Consider the following 20,363-nt stretch of genomic DNA (forward strand, 5'->3'; position numbering starts at 1 on the left):
CGAGAATGTCTAAGGCATACTTTCATTGTGAAATAACATTATCAAACTAAGTAACCTCAATACCTAGAAAATACTTTTGTCTATCAAGGCCTTTAGTCTAGAAATGCCAGAAGAGATGTTGCTTTAAATTAGTGATATTGTCATGATCATTACCTGAGCTAACAATATCGTCAAAATATACCAAATAAATAACAGATTTGGAGTAGAATATCAATAAAACAAAGAATGACCAATTTCAATACAATGCATGCTAAACTTTTGAATTACTATGCCGAAACTCCCAAACCAGGATCGAGAAGTGCAATCAACACACCAGACTAGTAAATACACCCTTGAGATAAAAATCTAGGTGATTGCTCCATAAAAACTTCTACTCAAGCTCACCATGGAGAAAAACATTCTTAGTGTCCAACTTTTTGAAACTAAACTTTTTTTTTTGAAACTGAATTCTGAGTGTCCAACTTATAAAGAAGTCAATGCCGGATAACAACCATAGATAGAAAAAGACAAACAAATGGTATCTTAGCAATGGGGGATAAAGTATCAATGCAATTGTGAGATAATAAGACTATAAGAGTTTGAGAGAGAACTCAGCTTGATTATACCTCAAGTTATTGGGGTTTAAATTTCTAAGTTTATATGTCCTTCAAATTAAGGAAATCTGTACAAATTGGTACTTAATTTAATTATAATAGGCGTAAATCAAGCTACCTACTAATTACATATATGCTATAATATTCTCACGATTGTAACACACCCCTTAAGCTTAGTGCATACAGATTATATGTAACAAACTTGCTACATCTATAACTCTTTCTAGGACCAACTAGGGACTTGGTATGTTTGCAAGTTATCACTTGACTGCATGAACCGTGTGACAATGTTTCCTGAGAGTACATTCTTATGACAAAAGGACAATCAATCTCCGTGTTTGATCCTCTCCTGAAACACGGGATTCGATGTAATGTGAAGTGCCACTTTTATATGGCACACACAAGTTCCACTTTTTTAGTCTCTCCAAATTTCAACTCCTTTAGTAGTTTCTTGATATATACATATGAGTTCACATGTTGCCACTACTATAGCCCAATATTCAGCTTCTACACTAGATCTAGAAATCATATTTTATTTCTTAGTTTTCCAGGACACCAAACTTCCCCAACTAGAACACACTCCAGAATTAAATCGTTTATCGGAGGGTGACTCTGCCAAGTCTACAAATGGATTTCCAACAATTTACTCTTTGTCCTAAATCTTAGTAAAATAGTATTTTTCCATAAGTAGATTTTATGTATCGAAGAATGCAAAATATATGCATTCCAATGAATGACACCGGGAGAATGCAAGAAGTGACTTACAACACTAACCAGGAAGATTATTACAACAGTCATTACTTCGGAGTTGGTGGCCCTTGTTTACTTGTGGTGAAAGAGGGCATATGCTAAATTTTGTCACAAGGAAGATCCTGGTACTAGTCATGCTACAACACAGGTATTGAGAAATTTTGGAGGTGCACAAGCTCAGATTCAACCAGCTAGGGAAACTCCACAGTGCCATGTGGTGTCACGAGATCAAATCCAATTAAGTTCAATGAAGATAGAAGAAGTGCGAGATTGGCCTCAACCTAGTACTACTAGAGAGATACCCAACTTCTTGCGACTAGATGCACATTACAGAAGATTAGTGGAGGGTTTCTCACGAAGATAACTGCTGTATTGACACATTTAACTCGAAGGTGTGGTGTTTCAGTACTCAAAACAGATGTTAAGAGGGTTTCCAAAATTAAAGACTCCATTGACTCAGACTCCGATTTTGACCTTACCTACGACGGAGGGTGGTTTCACGATTTATTCTGATGCATCTCAAGTTGGATTGGGTTGTGTCTTGAGGCAGAATAGTAAAGTGGTGGCATATGCTTCTCAACCGCTAAATATTTAAGAGAAAAATTATTCGATACACGACTTGCAATTGGCCGCAATAGTATTTGTACTCGAGATCAGGCGTCACCATCTTTGTGGTGAGTTGTGTGAAACCTATTTTGATACATATTCAAGCATAGAGATGTGAATCTGAGGCAACGACGGTGGTTTGAGCTATTAAAAAATATGATCTTACTATCTTGTCTCACCCCGGAAAGGTGAACGTGGTGGCAGACGCCTTGAGTAGAAAGTCCACAAGTAGTTTGCCGGATTCACCGTTGAAAAGCGATCTATGGTCATGGATTTTCAGACATTGGCCAGTTGGGTAGTTTAAATTGATCATAAACTGGGAAGGTAGGTTACTTGCAGATATGGCGGTACAATCATCCTTAGTTGGAGAAACCAAGACTAGCCAATATGAAGACCCCCATGTTGCTAGATTACGAGATGAAGCGCAAAAGGGAGGTGTTAAGGCATTCACTATGGATAGCGAAGGTATGTTACGTCGACATGGTTAACTGTGTATTCCCACAATGGGTGATGTGAAGCAGCTAATTCTTGTAGAGGCTCATATCCACTGCATTTTCTCTACAGAAACTCCACATTCTCCCACCCACAGTCCCCGAACAAAAAGATGTATACAAGGACACAAAGGAGAAAGAAGATACCTCATGAAATAAAAAGGACAAAACACACAGTAGGGTAGGGGTCATCAACAAGGGCAGAGTTCCCTGCCGAAATACGGGACTGACATGGCTAAACCCAAATCTGTGCCACCTATTCGCTGTTCCTAGAAAAGTTCTAGAAATAATTATTGCTTAAAATAAAAAGAGCAGTTGGAACTTACTTCAAGAAATATGTTTGGACAGTCTGCTAAATGCTGCGCCAGGTTAAGCGCCACAGGGGTGGTAGGTGACTCTCCAGTTGTTATGTGTTCGAAATAAAATGTAGCTAAGTTGTCCACCGCAGATGCACACTAGAATAAAATGATTAGAGTTAGTCTGTTGAGAATAAATTACAAGTCTATCCAAGAAGCCTTGTTGTTGAAATGTGACCATCACAGATTAGGAGTTTTAAGTTGTCAAGAACACACTATTTAGTACTTAATTATATTATGTCTGACTGACATGTGGACCTGATTTTTTATCATGGGCGAAGCATGTAAAAGCATTTTTTTCTTCTTGGGTGGCGACAACATCTGAACCTTTGTCTGCACAGATACCAAGTTGAAATGTGTGACCACCTCAGGTAAAACCTTAAGCTTTTACCACACTTATAATTATTTAGTTATAGTATGTCCCTGACACTTGCGAAAACTAAACAGATACAAAGAAATGACGTTTGACATTTCAAGGGAAGTGGTTGACAAAACACAACCTGTGATTTGATATTTTCATCCAGTACTTTAAGTCCAGACTCAAGAGATCCAGCAATAAATGTAAAGCTACTTGAGTCCAAGTTAAGTATCAACTGGATCTGGTTTTTCATCATGATCTCCAGAAATGAGAAGTAAGCTCCTGAAAGCTGTAAGATAAGACGATTGGAAGTGGTTATGTTTTAATAATGGAAGGAATATAACATGATTATTTACAGAAGGTAAAGGAATATATACACCTCAGAATTCATGCAAGTGTGCCCCACTGGATAGGATGCAATCAGGGATGAAACTACTATTCAAGATAAACAGCTCAAGTAAATTAAGTAAATTTGACAGTACTGCTCGTTCGAAGAGAATTGCAGCAAATATAGCTGAAATGAACAGATTAATTTTTGCCAGAATAACAACAAAAAGGTCCACTTTTCAAATTATGGGGTCACTCCAAAAATGCTACCGCACCCGTGCCGGATCCTTAAAAATGCACTACTTGTGAAGGATCCGATACACACCTGATGATATCGTTGAAGAGTCCGAGCAACAAAGGTTTAAAATATTTGACTCAATTATATCAAGCAAAACAAAATGTAAGCTAGACTGCTAATATGGGAAAGATCATGAGAAGGGAAAAACTTGATTATTCCCTCAAACTACGTTTGGTATTTATAGTACAATTTAAACATGGGCTTTACCGTGATTTACTTTTTTAAAAATTGGCAAGTTAACTTAATAGAAATTCATACACTACATTGTATACCATTTAAGTATTGGAGCTGATTTTATGAATAAGCAGTTATGTTTGGATAAAAGTCCTAAACCATAAGCAGCTATGTTGCTCAGACTCTTCGAAAATGTTGATGGATGATCCTCCAAAAACACTGTATTTTGGAAGGATCCGACACGGGCGCACCAATATATTTGTCCGAGCAACTTAGATAAGCAGTGTGTTTGATAAAAAAGTGCCAATACGTAAATTCTGTCAAAATTACTGAAATGTCGTCAAAACTTTAAACACACAGACGTTCTTTTGGAGAATCTCCTCCAAAATTTTAAATAAAATTATGCATTACGATAATTATGTTTTGTAATTTCTATCTTTAATGCTAAAGATTAGTTTGAATTTCAAAATATTTGTGTTTGTTTTCTCTACTGGACAAACAAGTATAATTTTGTTTGTTTGACAGAAGAAAATAGAAGTTCCAATATGCAAAACAAACTAAGTTATTTGTGGATATATGACCAAACAATAAAAGGAGTAGAATTAAAAAGAGAAGATCTAAAACTGTACGAAACAATCAAGAATTTGATGTTTCAACAAAATAATAATGTCTAAAAATCTAAACAACACATAGAAAATATAGTTTTATATTTAATTAGGAGAAGAATCTTAATTACCACCTTGAAAAGTTAACAGAAGATCAAAGAATGAAGATAATTGATTAAAAAATATTTGCAAGCAATTTTCCTTGTCAAATATACGTGCCCAACTCTCCTGATTTACCAGAAGCTACTGAGGGAATTGAGTTTGTTTGGAAAAGGAAAATTTCCAGTGTAATGTGACAAGAATGCTGCAGTGAGTAAGCTGAAAATTCAGTCTAAAATGAGTGAAGATTTTAAGAAGAAGAGGAAGCTTCTTACTAATCTTAGGACTCATCATATAAACCCATTCTCATGGGTTGTATATTCATCAAGAAATACAAAGAAGCTTCCTCTTCTTGAAATCTTCACCGTTTAATTCCCCTAGTAAAATGAGAAAGAGACTCCATATCAATATGTGAACCTAGGAAGAAATAAATGGTTGACATCTCCAGCTCCATTGTTACAAAGCAAACTTCTGTTACATAAATCAATTCCCCTTTTCTGTAATTTTGTGTGTGAAACAAGATCCTTTCACCATTAACCATCCGAAAAGTTCCTCTTTCATAGGAGCTTTGTTTTTCCAAATACACTTACAAGGCCAATTTTCAGTTGGGGGAGGACTTAACTGCTTGTAGCATGATATAACAGAGAAACATCCCTTAAAGTCACATTTCCAGCATCAAGAGTCATCTATGGACAGAAGGGGAGGAAAACTGTGTAGCTGAGAAAACAAAGAGCAAAGGTTGTCCACTTCTCAATCATTCATATTACGTCTGAATGTACGTCCCAGCAAGAGTTAGAATAATACTTCAGGATTCTGAGCCACTGTATGTAGAATCTTACTTCCATACATTCCCAATTTCTACTTAAGTATTCAAAAAATGTCCCAGTGAGTTCTCAGATGCTTCCATATACCACATGTTTTGGAGAGAAATCGTTGTGTGGTCATCCATGGATGAGAAATCCATACTCTGTCACAACGACATCTCTCAACAATGCTCCCAATTCCTTATTGAACCTCCAAAGCCACTTAAGCTGCAAATTTTTACTTTGAATCTTAAGTCTCTATTCTCTAATACCAAAACCTCCTGACTTGACTGTAGACACTTCACTCCATCTAACCAAATTAAAGGTTGCAATCTCTCTATTACCGTGCCACAGAAATTCTGTGTATTTTGTCTATTTTATGCACTACCGCTAATGGAAAACGGAACGACATGGTATAGGTGGGTAATAAATCTAGTACTCTTGATCATCACTAACCTTTGCCCAAGAAAAGATACTTCCTCTTCAAGAAAGTTCTATATTTGCAGCCATCTTTGAAGGTCGGCTATTTCTTTGTGTTCTTACGAATCATATAATGTATTAACAAAGACAAAGAAAGAGGAAAAAAGGGAAAAGGGAAAAAGGGAAAAGGAAAAGGAAAAAGAAAACCAAATCAACTTCTTCTATGAATCTACTCACAACTTACACAAGACTCGAAAATGGCTCAAGTCTCCTCAAAGCAAAATATACAGCCAAACAAATGGCACAACAAACACATATAGAACTATCAGTAGCTCCTATCACATCCATATTTAAAAATGTAATCTTCAAGAAAGAGAGTTTTGTATTTGCAGTACGCATCGTTGAGATAGGCTATTTCTTTGTGTTCTTACTAATCATACAATGTATTAACAAAGACAAAGAAAAAGGAACAGAAAAGACCAAGGAAAAGGAAAAGGAAAAAGAAAACCAAATCAACTTCTTCTATGAATCTACTCCCAACTAACACAAGACTCGAAAATGGCTCAACTCTCCTCAAAGCAAAATATATAGCCATACAAATGGCACGCCAAACACATAAAACTATCAGTAGCACCTATCAAATCCATATTTAAAGATGTATATCTTGATAAAACTATTTTAAATTTATAGTCAAGCTACTTTCAGCATTTCTCATAAGCTAGCATAATAGTCAAAACCAAATTTCCTAAGTGTCAGATAAAACATATGCCCCATAAACAACAGGACCATTTCTTCCCACCACTATGTTGACCTCTCAAATGTCTCAGTAGTGTGTACATTTTCCTTTGTTGTAAAAAGACACTCTTAAGTGTGTTTTGTTACCTGAGTGGATGTAGACAACTTGCCCAAAGTAAACCATACGTTACACCTGCAACAAGCCCATTAAAAATTGGGGCTCTAACTCGGTGCATATATGATGCTCCCATTCCACGTTGGGAGTATACTCCCAAATAAGTACAATGATGCAAAAGATTGTTGGAGCTTGTTGCGAAGTTTATTATGTTCCAAAATCAAACAAAAATATTTTTGTTCAAAGCATAAAGCACCAGAAGTTTTAAAATTCAAAAATAATACCAGTTTAAACGTACTATTTTGTTTAACATTATATAATTAAAGGTTTTAAAATTCATGTAATAAGCGTCTCAAGATATAAAATAACAAGAGAGCTTCTGAATCAAGCAGCTCTTAATTTTTATACCTTTCTGTACGAGAGTATATCTGCCAAAGGAATAGATAGTGTCATCCTCATAGTTATGTCAAAAGCATCTGCAAGCGCTCTGTCTCCATAAATCTCAAACACCCCAAAATTGACGTAGTTACCAGCAAGTGCTACAGTTCAGAAGCATAAGAAATTACAGAATGAAAGGACCATCAGTTCAGTTGTTTACACTCACATTTGTTAATATATTACAATTTCAGGATTACTGTATTGTTCATTAGCTAAATACACAGAGGGAGAGAACACAAACAATCTGTTGGGAAAAGAGCAGCATATATTGTCTACGAGAAGACAAAGAGAAAGGGGAAACAAAAGGAAAAAAAACAAAGGTAAGCAGAACTAGCTTAAATAATTTTTCATTTGACTGTGAAGAACAATACCATCATATAATCCAGGTTTATAGATAAATCAACTTTATAAAATAAACTAATTTCTTATTCAGAGGAAGAAACTCTTTCAAAATGAAATCAATAAGCTACTCAAGTTAAGTTCATCAATAGAAGGCAAAAAGACAGAGAAAACAAGACAAGCAAAAGCACAAGTAGTGAGCTCGGAAACTCTTCTCCGTGGCATCAAACTTTTTGTCAGGAGATAGTCTCGCAAGCAAACAACATATAGGAAGCCTTCTGTTTCAAGGGACAAAAATTACACGAATATTTAAGTCATTACCAAGATAGATAGATTAAAAGCTAAAAATCCTACCTCTTGAAAGAATTGTCAAGGAAATCCAAACACCCTTATATTTGAACTGATACATATCAACATGATTAGGCAGAGAGAGAATTCTGGATCCATATGCAACAATCAATTTGCTGACTTCACGAAAAAGAAGAATGCCACAGGGAGATGAAGTTTCAAAAGTCAGTCGCTGGGACTTGTTCAGCACAAACTCAGCTACGAATTTAAGTAATGGTGTTGTCACCTATTCCATGCATTAAAACAGAGAAGGAGACACAGTTAGATCAGTTCTAAAGGCAGAAGAAGCTAAAAGGTCTCCAAGTGTGCACCAAAGCACAAGCACTATCGAGGAATCAATTGCCATGTAGTTTAATAGAAGATTTTCTTAAATTGTAAGGGAAAATCCCTATAAGTTGACATCCCAAAAAGCAAGTATTATTTGTTTTCAATAATTGTTGGATCTTCTTAAGCCAACCAAACTTTAACAATCTGGTAGTAGTACTCTTCACATACGTAGTATATTAGATGTACTTCCACGGGGTATAACTTCTACGGAAGAATGTGTGGGAAACAAAATGGTTGTAAAGATTAAAACCAGGAGCTCTACAGAACTTTTCTTTTGACAAGTTAACGTCACAGTAATAAATCATCAACCCATAAGTGTTGGCCACCAAAATAAGTTTTTACATCAAAAGATCCAAAAGAAAATGGTATAAACTAGAGAAAAACACTAGGTTCTTGATCTTCTATAGGGAGCCTAGGATGTCAATAACGGAGACTGGATCATCTATGTACTCTGAATTACACCAGTAACAAAGCATACGAATACAATTCATTTTCAAACTTTTCAAGGAGTTGTGAGGTATCCAAAACACCTAGAGTTCCTTCCTTCCATATTGTCCACCTTATTGTCACCGGAACATTTCTCCGTGTGTCCTTGTTTGTGCTGCTTTCCTCCTCTGTAGTCCAGCTAGTCAGGGCTTCTCAGGTTCTTCCTGGCGTTGTACACCTAATGCCTAGTAAGCTAATAAACAGATTTCACATCTGACTGGTCATCTTCCAATATAGGAAACAGATGGTTAACTGCCTCAACACATTGTCCACATAAATAGCATCTTGAGACCATATGAATTTCCATCCTCCATAGCTTATCATGAGTTAGAACTGGTTTTCTCAAAACCACCCAATTATATGGAATTCTAACTTTCTGTAGGAGTTTCAAGAGAGAAAGCTTAGTTGTGATCCCATCTGGTTCAGATCCTTGTAAGCAGAACTTACCGTAAATAGCTCTTACTATGACTGTTCCATCTGATTGTGTCTTCCTCATCCTATAGTCCCTTAAAATATAGAGTGCCACGAAAATTGGTCAAACTCTCCATCAATCAGTCCTGCAGCAAACTTTCCTCCTCTGTTGACCAAACTTCATTCAATGTAGCCCCCTAATGCTGATAAAGTTGAAAATACAAGGATACAACTGCTTAAGACTTCCAATCCCCAATCAGTTATCCTACCAAAACAATATCCTCCTCTTCCTTCCATCCTTCACATTATAGCAAAGTTTTTCTGAGAAACGAGACCACAAGTTTCTAATGGATTTCCACGGACTAGTTTCTAATGGATTTCCACGGACTAGTTTTCTAATGGATTTTCACAGACTATAGGAGTTTTCACCGCTCTGGTCTCCCAAAAGCATTCCTTCCTATATTTAGCCCTTATCACAGTGCCCCTAAGTTTCTGTCCTTCATTTAGGTATCTCCAATCCAAAGCCATACCGTCTTGTTTCTTTGAAATATATAATGTTTCCCATTTGACCAGAGGAAAACCTCTCCTCTGCATGTTTCCTTGCCATAAGAAATTCCTTCTGAGGGCATCGATACTTTTACCCACATTTTTAGGAAGAGGAAACAAAGACATCAAGTAGTTAAAGCATCTAAGCAAAGGTTGATCAGGACTGCCTCCAAGAGAAAGGTACTGCGATTTTCTGATTCCACCTGGTCAGCCTTTTCTCACATCGGTGTTTCGAATGACTTGGCAGATTTAGTCATAATCTGCTCCACCAATGAGTTGGCAGATTTGATTATAATCTGCTCCACAAATAGTAAATTTGGGATTAGCTTATATTATTCTAGGAAAATAGTTTAGAGGAAATCCCTTGATTCAAGAATTGTCTAAGAAATAGAGACTGATTAGTTTATTTGATCTTGGTTGTTCTCTTATAAATATTGTACAAATACTATGAGTAGAGAAATACTTTTGCAGTATCTAAACTTTCATGGTATTAGAGTCAGGCCCATCATGATTTGTTGTTCACCGGTGGTGGCCCCCCATTAAGAAATGTTCTCGCTCCAGTTTAGGTCTGGGTGTGCGGGGGAGTATTAAGAAGTTTCACATCGGTAGAGGGATTGAAAATTGGTCTCCTTATATGGAGTTGGACAAACCTTCCCTCGTGAACTAGCTTTTGGAGTTGAGTTAGTCCGCGTGTCATATATTTACAGTGTTTAGAAGGATGGGAAATCGGCTTCTTTTTATGGACTTGAAAAAACTTCCTCTCGTGAGCTAGCTTTTTGAGTTGATTTAGGCTCAGGTGCCATGTCTTTTCATGGTATTAGAGCGGAGACTTTTTTCCTCTAATATCATATGGATAAAACAACATTTCATGGAGAGGATCTTTCTGAAACATCAATAGAAGACAAAAGTTCTCCTCTGGAAGATCCTATAAAAAATATGATGACACAATGAGGCAATGCTTCTCACATGCTCTTCCACTTAACCTCTCATCGATTAAATGTGAAAAAACTATCAGGATTGAGCAGAGTCCGTAAAGCTTGCAATCGATGGTCATGGAAAGCTGGGACATCAGAACAAGAGATGAAAAAGTCGGGAATTGGAGACCCCAAGATGAACTCCTAGAATTTACTCGTGATTTTTTGGTTAATAAATTCCATAGAACCGGTCCTTGGTAAATCTTATCTCTTTTTGCTCATCATTAAGGATGTGTGGGAAGACGCTAGGAAGACATATCTGATGTAGAAAATGCCTCTCAGATTTTTTAGTTAAAAACTAAACTATGGCAAGCCAACCAGAGTGAGAAGAAAGTCACTACTCATTATAATAAAATGGTTTCTTTGTGGCAGGAGTAAGACCAGTATTACGATTATGAATGGGAGTGTATTGTGGATAGTATGAAAGCAAAAGAAGGGAAGAATATTGAACTAAAACTTGTTAGAGACTCACTTTGTGAAACCTTTTCTAAAGTTAGGAAAGAGGAAACTAAGAGGAAAATTATGGTAAAACCTGATTTAAATATTGAACTAAAACTTGTTAGAGACTCTTCAGCTCTTGTACCCGTGAAACATGTTGGAAGACTCATGGAAACCACTAAACTGGAAGAATAGAGTTGATAATCGTGCCTTTAAATATCAAAATTGACAGGCCCTCCAAACAACTTATTTTGATCAGGGCAACATTTTCTCTAGAAACGTCTCCATTTAAAAGGGAAAAACTGGAAATTATACACAAACTCCTTCAATCTCCACAATTTCGTCCAAATGCACCAAATTCTTCAAATCCTTCTTGTTCTTTTATTGAAACTGGTATCATCATCTGCTTTTCTTAGTTCCAAATAGATTCTTGGATCATAGAACCACCCATTGCATATAGTTCACTCAAAAAACATTCTTCCAGATGTTCACTGACCACCGCCCATTGCATAGAGTTCACTCCAAAAACACTCATCATTGCCTCAGAATTGGTGCACAAAATAAATAGATCAGGAAGCAGGTCTTTGATCCATACATCCCACCATAATCTAGCTCTCGGTCCATCCCCCACCTTGATATGTTAATTTGCTTCTAACTTGGGCCATAAGTTTCTAAAGCTCTCCAAACCCCCACTCCATAAGCATCCGTGCTTATGTTACTACACCGGAATCCATCCTCCCTATATTTACATTTAATCAAATCTTTCGACAAAGCTTGCCTCATCTAAGTGTATCTCCACAACCATTTCATCAAAAGATTGTTGTTATGCTTCCTCAAATCTTTGATGCCCAAGCCACCTTTATCTTTTCTATGCAAAATTGTCGCCCACTTGACCAAATTGTATCCTTTGTTCTCTTTGCAACCATGCAAAGGAATCCTCTCCTAAGTTTGTCCAATTTCTTAACCACTTTTGCCGGTATAGTGAAAAGAGACCTAGCATATGTTGGGAGAGAGTCCAGAACAGAGTTGATAAGAATGTGTGCCACCAAAAGAAATGTATTAAGCCTTCCATCTAGCTAGTTTCTTTTTAGTCTTCTCGACTATGTTGTCCCATATCTTCAAATCTTTGTGTGTATTACCAAAGGCATACCCAGGTAAGTTGTGGGCAACTTCCCCACTCCACAGCCCAAAATTTTGGATGTTTGTCACATTCTTGATAGGATATAAATTGTTCTTTCCCTAGTTAACTTTCAAACATGTACAAGCTTCAAAAATCAACAAAATTAGTTTGATGAATCTAAATTGCTCCTCCTGTGGCTCATAGAAAATCACGGTGTCATCTGCATAGAGTAGATGGCAAATCTCTCTTTAATACACCATTGTTTCCACTAATCTAGAAACCTCTGATCCACCTGTTTTGAGTAGCAATCCTTATCAAACTATCAAATCCCTCCATTACCAGGATAAATAAAAATGGTGAAAGAGGACACCTTGTCTAATGCCCCTTCTTGAAGAGAAAAAACCCACCGGTTCTCCATATACAAGAATGGTGAGAATCTCACCGTGCTTATGCAAAATTTTATCCATGTCACCCATCTTTCTCCAAATACCATCTGTCTCGAGGAGTTTAATAGGAAACCCCAATGCACATGATCGTATACTTTTTCAATTTCCACGACATTACCCCTGGAATGTTTCCTTTCAATCTAGAGTCCACACACTCGCTTGCAAATGTGAGTTGCATCCATTATTTATCTTCCTTTAATGAATGTCATTTTGGTTCTTGTTGACAAGCTTATCAATCTCTCTTTTCAACCTTTTTGCCAGTAGTTTTGCTATCACCTTGTAAACTCTGGTAATCAGACTTATTAGTGAAGTCTTTAAGTTCAGCAGCACAGGCTTTCTTGGGGATGAGTGCTACAAAAGTAGCATTAAAGCTCTTCTCAGTAATGTGTCTAGCATGGAATTCTTGTATAGCCTTTATAATATTCTCTTTTAGGATCTCCCAGAAAGACCAGTAAAAGAACATGGGAACACCATCAGGTCCAGGTGCTTTCTCCATAGCACAAAGCTTTAAGCAGCCTGAGATCTGTTCCTCCTCAGAAGGGCCCGTCTAGTTCTATCTGCTCCTCCACACTAATGGTTGTGATCCCATATAACTGTAGCTCAGCCTCCACTCCTCTTATTCTGTGTACAAATTTTGGTAGAATCTTTTGATGGTCTCTTTAATGATAGAGGGGTCATCAATCCACCAGTAAAGACTCAATGGAATTATCCCTCTTATGAGAAGTAGTTGCTCGGTGAAAAAACTTAGCATTTTTATCCCCGTGCTTTAGCCACTGGATTTTTTATCTTTGCCTCCATCTTATTTCTTCATTCTTAACTACTTGCTCATAAGTGATAGCCAAATTTGTTTTTTATTGGATCTACTCCTCGGTGAGCACTCTTTGTTCTGGTACAGCTTCCCATTTGGCCAGCTCCTCCATAATCTCCTCCTTTTGTGCTTTACAATCTTTTCTACTATCCTTACTCCATTCCTTCATCTTTCCTTTCAAAAGTTTCAACTTTTCTGCAAAAACAAAACTTGGGGTTCCAGTTATTACAAAAGATATAATTTCACCTCTTCCTTGAATCCTTCCACTCTCATCCACCTATTTTCAAATTTGAAGTAGGACTTCTAGAAATTCAGATTCGCACAGTTGGTCAGATCCCAACTTTGGCATTGTGGATTGCTTGATAAAAGTGAACTGCTCCTCCCATTGTGAGCTATAGAGAAATCTATCAATTCTGGAAGTTGTTTGGTGCCCTTCCCTTCTTCTCCAAGTGTAAGACTTTAGAGGCTCTACTAATTCCAATTCCTCAATGCATTCAAAAAATTCAGTCATAGCACCATTAATCCTAGAGCAATTGGATCTTTCTACCGAGTATCTAAAACATTAAAGCCCCCCCCCCCCCGATACTACCCAAGGACCTTCACACAGACTTCTCATAGTACCCAACTCACCCCACAGTTCTCTCCTCTCTATTTTATAGCACTTGGCATAAACTGCTGTTAGAAACGAAGAAAATTCTTGATTCTAGTTTGAAAATTTACAAGAAATGCATTGTGATCCTGCTTCCACCAGAATCCCCTCCCATATTATTTTATCCCGCATAATTAAAAGAGCAACTTTCACATATAGCAAACACAAAAATTATATTTGTATGTTATAGCAAAGTTTGCATATTGCGCTCCATAGCAAATATAAATATGTATAATTCACTATACATATAAAAAAAACAATTCTATAATTCGCTATACATATACAAAAGAAAGCACTTGTATACAAATCAATTGTATAATTTTCGTATGTATAAAACGAGAAAGAGAAACAAAAGAAAATTGGGCTGGGAAATATTTGTATTGTATAACTATAAGTTTATAGGACGAATATATATGTATTTGCATGTGTAAATACAATTTTCTCTCGCTTTATACAAACAGAAACACAATTTATACATTTCGTTTCTGTTTGTATAAGCGATAGAGGCGAGGGTGGCGAGTGAGATCTGGGAGAGGGGAGAGAGGAGAACGAAAACATATGTATATATACAATTTTTTTCTCACTTTATACAAACAGAACTGCATTTTATACACTTGTGTTTGTATAAAAGTGAGAGCGAGCGAGAGAGGGAGAGTGGCGAGCGAGAGTTTGAGGGAGAGAGGTGACTGGCAAACAGTTTGCTACAGGGTACAATTAAATTAAAGTGTGATTATAACATTTAATTTAATTTATTAGTTTGTCATTATAGACAATTTACCTTAATTAACTTACCTCCACTAGACCCTTGTGCCTCTACATGAAGTTCACTCAACCATCTGTTGTTCCAATGCTGCGAATTAAACTACTAATATTGTCTTTTAGTTTAGTCTCCAAAAGGATATAGACATCTGCCCCCCATTGATTAATTTGGTTTCTGACTAAATCCCTCTTCCCCTCGTCGTTTAACCCCCTTACATTCCAAGAAATTATTTTTACCATCATTGTTCCACAATTGATGATCTCCTCCCTCTACTCCTAGGCTCCCCCCCCCCTCTTTGAATTTTATACTGAAAATGAGATTCCTCAACTCTTTAGGCACTGACTGGTTGGTTGTGTTGCTATTATTGTCACTGTTGCTTTGTTCCTCCCCTGTGGTTTTTTGCCCCATTCTACTTATTAACGAGGAGAATTCTCTTTCATATTCCTCTGTACACACCCCAAAATATTAGGCTTCATTTGATTAAATTTATATGAAATCTCAGCGTTGCTTCGGATTCAAAACCCTCCTCAGATATATTGTCATCAATTGCTAAGGGCCTGTTCGTTTAGCTTCAATCTTCTAGTGCAAGTACCAGAGTCTTTTGATGCATCCCCGTAATACAAACACCAACCATCCATTGTTTCCCGGCTGAATTTACATGGTTCTGCGCATCAAATTTCTACTTCATTCTACCCACTCAAACAAGACTTCAGCTCTGGCAATGACTCTGGTGGTATCATAAGACTAAAATCCCAAAGCACCATAAATTCTGTTTTCCCCCATAAAGATACTACAGTTTTTAGATTAAAATCACAGAGAGATGATTAGTAAACAAACTGTCAAGATGCCAGCAAGAAACTAAGATCACCGAGAAAAAAGAGACCCCCCCCCCCTCAAGAATTGTGCCTGGTAGCTTTCTCACTTCAAAACACCATACCAGTTCTCGAAATCTAAGCTAACTCAACCGCTCTTTGAAGAACAAACAATCAAACCCTAAATGGATTTAATGCAGCAGTATACTTTAACTGCTTACCATAAGGTACTGCATGTGTACATGATAACTTCAAAAAAGTACTTTCACCAGTTGAATCATTACAAATATTTGACATCTGTTAAACATTTGTTTTTCAAATACACAAAAAAGCCTCTAGGATTTAAGTGTTCTATTATCAAGTCAATACAACATACCCAGTGAAATCCCACAATTGGGTCTGAGGAGGGTAGGTTGTACGCAGACCTTACCCCTACCCTTTGTGGGGTAGAGAGGTTGTTTGTGGACCAAGCACGAATATATGGATAAAACAACTGTAAGCCACAACTTTGATTGTGATAAGAGAACCATGGTGAGGTAGGGGGAAGGGGTTAATGGTGCAATGATAACCAATTATGGACGAGCTTATGTAATCACCATAGCAGTATGTCAAGTTGTGGATTAAGTCTCACCTCTGGAGTGTCTGCCCATATTGTTATGGCCTTGAGAAGAAGAGGAATATGTGCTGGATATAACCAATCAAATAGGAAACCATATGTCCTTCGGCTGTTGAATGGTAGGAATAGGAGAACAAAGAAAAAATTAGTGTGTCAAAAACATTCAAGTCTAGTCCCTCAGAAAATATTGATATTGACCATGCTACTAACCTACTTGTAGCCATTGCAATTCCTCTAAGATCCCTCATCAACCCAATTAATGCTTGTTTAACATCATCAGTGTGAAACAAGGCATCTGGTATCAATTCCAAACTGAGCAAGACCTTTTATTGCATCATTAAACTCAAATTATTAGAGTGAGAAGCAGAAACATAAGTAAAGCTTCTGAATTTATTAATACTAAAACAAAGTACTAGGAGCAATTAATTAATGAAAAGAGAGTTGAGCAATTTGAGGTGCAATTAAACAAAAAAAATGTTGCGGGAAAAAACACTTCACATACTATTCAAGGTACGACAAATAAGAACGTTACATCAATCACAATCCCAAAAACATGTATACCTGCAGAAGTGGATCCATTGATGCTTTAAATTTCAAAAAACTATCTTCCATGAAGATCAACAAGCCAATAATATAGTAGAAGGTAGTTCTACTACGAGAGCACCTGTAGTCCCCCAAAAAGGGGAATTCTTCCCTCTGAATATGCAGAATTTAAAGTATCAGATCAAAGCCGCAAATGTTTAGGAACAACTTGAGAAGAGAGCAATATACCGCAGTTACAAACAATACTCACATTCTGATTGGAGATTATTAATTGAGTGGTATCCAACTTTACCAGAAGTTTTGCAGTCATATATCTGCCAATTCAAGAAGGTTAAACTAATTACAAAAAGCCAGGAGATGTCCTCAATTCTAATAATAGCAAAAAAGTTGAGAAGAATAGTAAGATGATACTTGCCCAGACGCCATTTCCAACATGAGATTTAATGTTTGACTGATAACTCCATCACTCTAATGAAAAAGAAGAGAAATAATGATTCGCTTTCATCGAAATATCACAAGAAATCAACTATTACAATTACCTCTCTGTAAAACTTAAGATTTGTTGCTATCTTCCCAACAATGAGATTCAATATAAGCAGATGATCATGGAGCCCAAGAAGCTCAGCCAATTTAGTATATAGTTGCTGCAGAGAAATAAATGGATTAAATACCCAGTAAGAAATCAAATAAGAAGTTGAGCACTTGGGTAAGATAGCAAAGAAATTTCAATTATGTACCTTTGATGAATGTATTGCCTGATCTCCAACATACGACTTTCTGAAGTTCTGGAAGAACACAAGAATAGCTAGATCAAGGCGTTGTTTGGTTGTTTCTGCATATCGCTGGTATATGAAGAATGACAAAAACAATACGTGAGTACCAAAAATGTCACCCAATATATGCAAATTCGATCAAGTTACTAAGGAAAAGACGAAGTACAATACACAATAGAGTTAGACTTTCATTTTAATTCAGCTGAACATGAAAAAATAACTTCTCTACATTTTAATGCTATATTGCCAAAGTATCAGGAGGAAATTAGAGTGAACCTGACTGCGTAAGCCACTATCAGTAACATTTATCAGCCGCAGTACACGTGCTGAAAGTTCTGCATCATGGATTTCTTGAGATTCACCACTGAAAGTGAAAATATACATAAGAAAATTAGGTGAATGGCAAATCTAGAGGATTCACAACACAGTTAAAATCAGCATATAGCTTGGCAATACCTGTATCCACTAAGCTGCTTAGTCTTAACAATAGCTGCAATAATGTGAACTATCCAAGCAAATTTTGTTTCCACCACTGCAAGAACCTGGGGATCAGCAGATTCCTGTTTCACACAGAAACAAATGTATCACTGCAAACACATAAGCTCCGTTAGGCATTCAACTCTTACAAATTATTAGATAATGATCTAAGCATACCATATACATCTGAAGCAGAGGATCAGTAATCTGCATAATGTATGAGCTACAGCTTTCATACTGTATCGACCAAAACCGATTTTAGAAAATTCAGTAGGTCAAAAACCAACAGTCAAAACATATTCTGAGCAGTCTGAACTAAAAAAATTGAACAGAAAGTCGAGCAGCTTTCAGAACATTTTGATGATCTTTGAAGTGTCGTATTTTAGAGTCTGGACCTGAAATCTGCAAAGATTAGGAAGGCAGTCGAGCTGATCTTGAAGAAGTTCAACATTGTCAAGGGGGTTCTCTGAGAGATCAGAGACTTCACCCTGCAACACCAAAACATAACAGAGAGTAAATCGAAAGCCACAACTTATTATGATAACTCTCGATGCAACCTCACATGCAAAATCAATTCAGTGCAACCTGAAAGGAACCAAATCGAGATGTGATAAAACTTTTGACAATCTCTGGCACGAAATCACTAAGCAGGCTTGGAGTGTCTCCCTTCAAATATGGAACCGACGAAACCAATCTAGACCACAGCCCAAGAAGGTAGTAAACGCTGCTGCTAGCCCACTAGATCATGGGAATAAAATCAGAAGTTTCGTGAAAACAGAGTAAAATTTTAACGACCAAATGCTATTCTTGAATCCAGTTATCAAAGAGTTAACCTGCCAAGACTGCAAAGATCGCAAAGTAAATTCAGCAACCAGGCGTATCCAGTCCCCATAACTTTCCACATTCACAAGCTCTGATAACTGTGAAAGAAGTATCAAAACCACATAAAGAAGGCACATCAAACACATTGTAGGGAAAAGGAAGATGAAACAAAATATCCTGGCCTGGTCAGACTCGAGACAAATGGTAGATTCTGCAGTGAGCATGTCAATGAGAAGCAACTTTAAGAGCAAGCAATGGTCATCCAAAAAAATAATTTAAGAGCAAACAAATTATCCATGAGTATATCCTCATGAAGACTTTGATATGGTCAACCATTATCGAAGAATTGGCTTTACCAACTTGGTTCAGGTTATGGACCTAAAAATGGCTTATAATACAAGATTCTTCGTCTTCATACTACATACCCACTAGCAACTACTTCAATATGATGTCGTATTCACCGATATTATTATTCTTTTATTTTTATTCAATGGTAGTAAAAACAACATTATTTTTATCTCACCTTACATGAAGTTCTTTTAGAGTCAAACAATGTCATACTCTTGTCCAATTGATACTATGATAATCTCAAAATTATAAACTCAACCTACTTTGCATCTTCTCTTGGATTATCTTAGTATTATAATTAATTCACAAATCTTGGCAAAATTGAAGTACTTGCTAAAACCCTCACAGAAGAATCATGAAAAAATTCACTATTTAATTAATAAATCTCAATCTTTAGGCAATTAAAACATTCCTCTATTGCTTCAAAGTTTCTTATTAGCTTGCGTAATTTTAGAGACCTCTTTCCAGGTTTGGTATGCGTTTTTATGCATACCTCCCGTATTTTAATTACTGTTACAAAAATTAACATTTTTATTTTGGAATAATAATATAATTTAATATTTCAAGCTTATCCTATTAAAGGTTGACGGGATTCAATGAGAAATTAAGAAGATACTTATCGTGGAAGAAGAGTCCAAGAACGAGTTCTAGAAATGAGGAACAGAATGAGCTAAGTGATACACATATTTCATGATCCAAGTACATATCTGATAAAAGGAAAATAAGGACCACATGGGGCCCGAAATTGGGCCACATAGACCCCAAAATGGGACTGGAAGTCAACCCCACATAGATCATGGGGGCTGAAAATCAAGCCTTGGTGGAGTCAAAGAGGACTGAAAATCAAGCCTACGGTAAGTTGAAATTCACGCCTAAACATGTTAAAAAGTGGCTTCAGTTATGGTGCTAATTTGGCACTTACTTTCCTTATTTCTAGTAGGTAGCTTAGGGAAGAATTTTGGTATTAATTCTACTAGCTTTCCTAGTTTAAAATTTTCCTAGTTTGATTTTAGTATTTATTAGCGAGCAAATTATGCAAAGTGGCCACTCGGCACTTGGTGTTACACCCAAATTAGCCTAACTTTCAACAATTACTAAAATTAGCCAAAGTTCTTCCTCTTCCTTCCAATTCATACATTAATGGCTTCTTCT

At 36.7% G+C, this 20,363-nt stretch overlaps 1 protein-coding gene across 7 annotated transcripts in view; it reads right to left on the reverse strand.

Annotated features, from left to right (window-relative positions):
- Positions 1 to 20,363, reverse strand: part of LOC101262148 (uncharacterized) — a 40,605-nt gene that overhangs the window by 2,634 nt on the left and 17,608 nt on the right. For 3 of the 7 annotated variants that reach the window (XM_026030219.2, XM_026030213.2, XM_026030214.2), the window contains exons 10-27: positions 18,875 to 18,961; positions 18,627 to 18,779; positions 18,437 to 18,529; positions 18,219 to 18,278; positions 18,021 to 18,124; positions 17,841 to 17,928; positions 17,529 to 17,633; positions 17,331 to 17,435; positions 17,207 to 17,259; positions 17,042 to 17,105; positions 16,810 to 16,944; positions 16,459 to 16,571; positions 16,264 to 16,357; positions 7,862 to 8,081; positions 7,139 to 7,269; positions 3,297 to 3,443; positions 3,055 to 3,129; positions 2,767 to 2,895 (exon numbers count right to left, since the gene is read on the reverse strand). In XM_026030219.2, the coding sequence (XP_025886004.2) occupies positions 2,767 to 2,895; positions 3,055 to 3,129; positions 3,297 to 3,443; positions 7,139 to 7,269; positions 7,862 to 8,081; positions 16,264 to 16,357; positions 16,459 to 16,571; positions 16,810 to 16,944; positions 17,042 to 17,105; positions 17,207 to 17,259; positions 17,331 to 17,435; positions 17,529 to 17,633; positions 17,841 to 17,928; positions 18,021 to 18,124; positions 18,219 to 18,278; positions 18,437 to 18,529; positions 18,627 to 18,779; positions 18,875 to 18,961 (1,956 nt within the window). Of the gene's footprint in view, positions 1 to 2,766; positions 2,896 to 3,054; positions 3,130 to 3,296; positions 3,590 to 7,138; positions 7,270 to 7,861; positions 8,082 to 16,263; positions 16,358 to 16,458; positions 16,572 to 16,809; positions 16,945 to 17,041; positions 17,106 to 17,206; positions 17,260 to 17,330; positions 17,436 to 17,528; positions 17,634 to 17,840; positions 17,929 to 18,020; positions 18,125 to 18,218; positions 18,279 to 18,436; positions 18,530 to 18,626; positions 18,780 to 18,874; positions 18,962 to 20,363 lie in introns of all 7 variants that reach the window. The other 4 variants (XR_011221058.1, XR_011221057.1, XM_069297714.1 and 1 more) reach the window with 2 other exon arrangements.

Source organism: Solanum lycopersicum, chromosome 1, assembly GCF_036512215.1.
Source record: "Solanum lycopersicum chromosome 1, SLM_r2.1".
In the NCBI taxonomy this organism is placed as follows: domain Eukaryota; kingdom Viridiplantae; phylum Streptophyta; class Magnoliopsida; order Solanales; family Solanaceae; genus Solanum; species Solanum lycopersicum.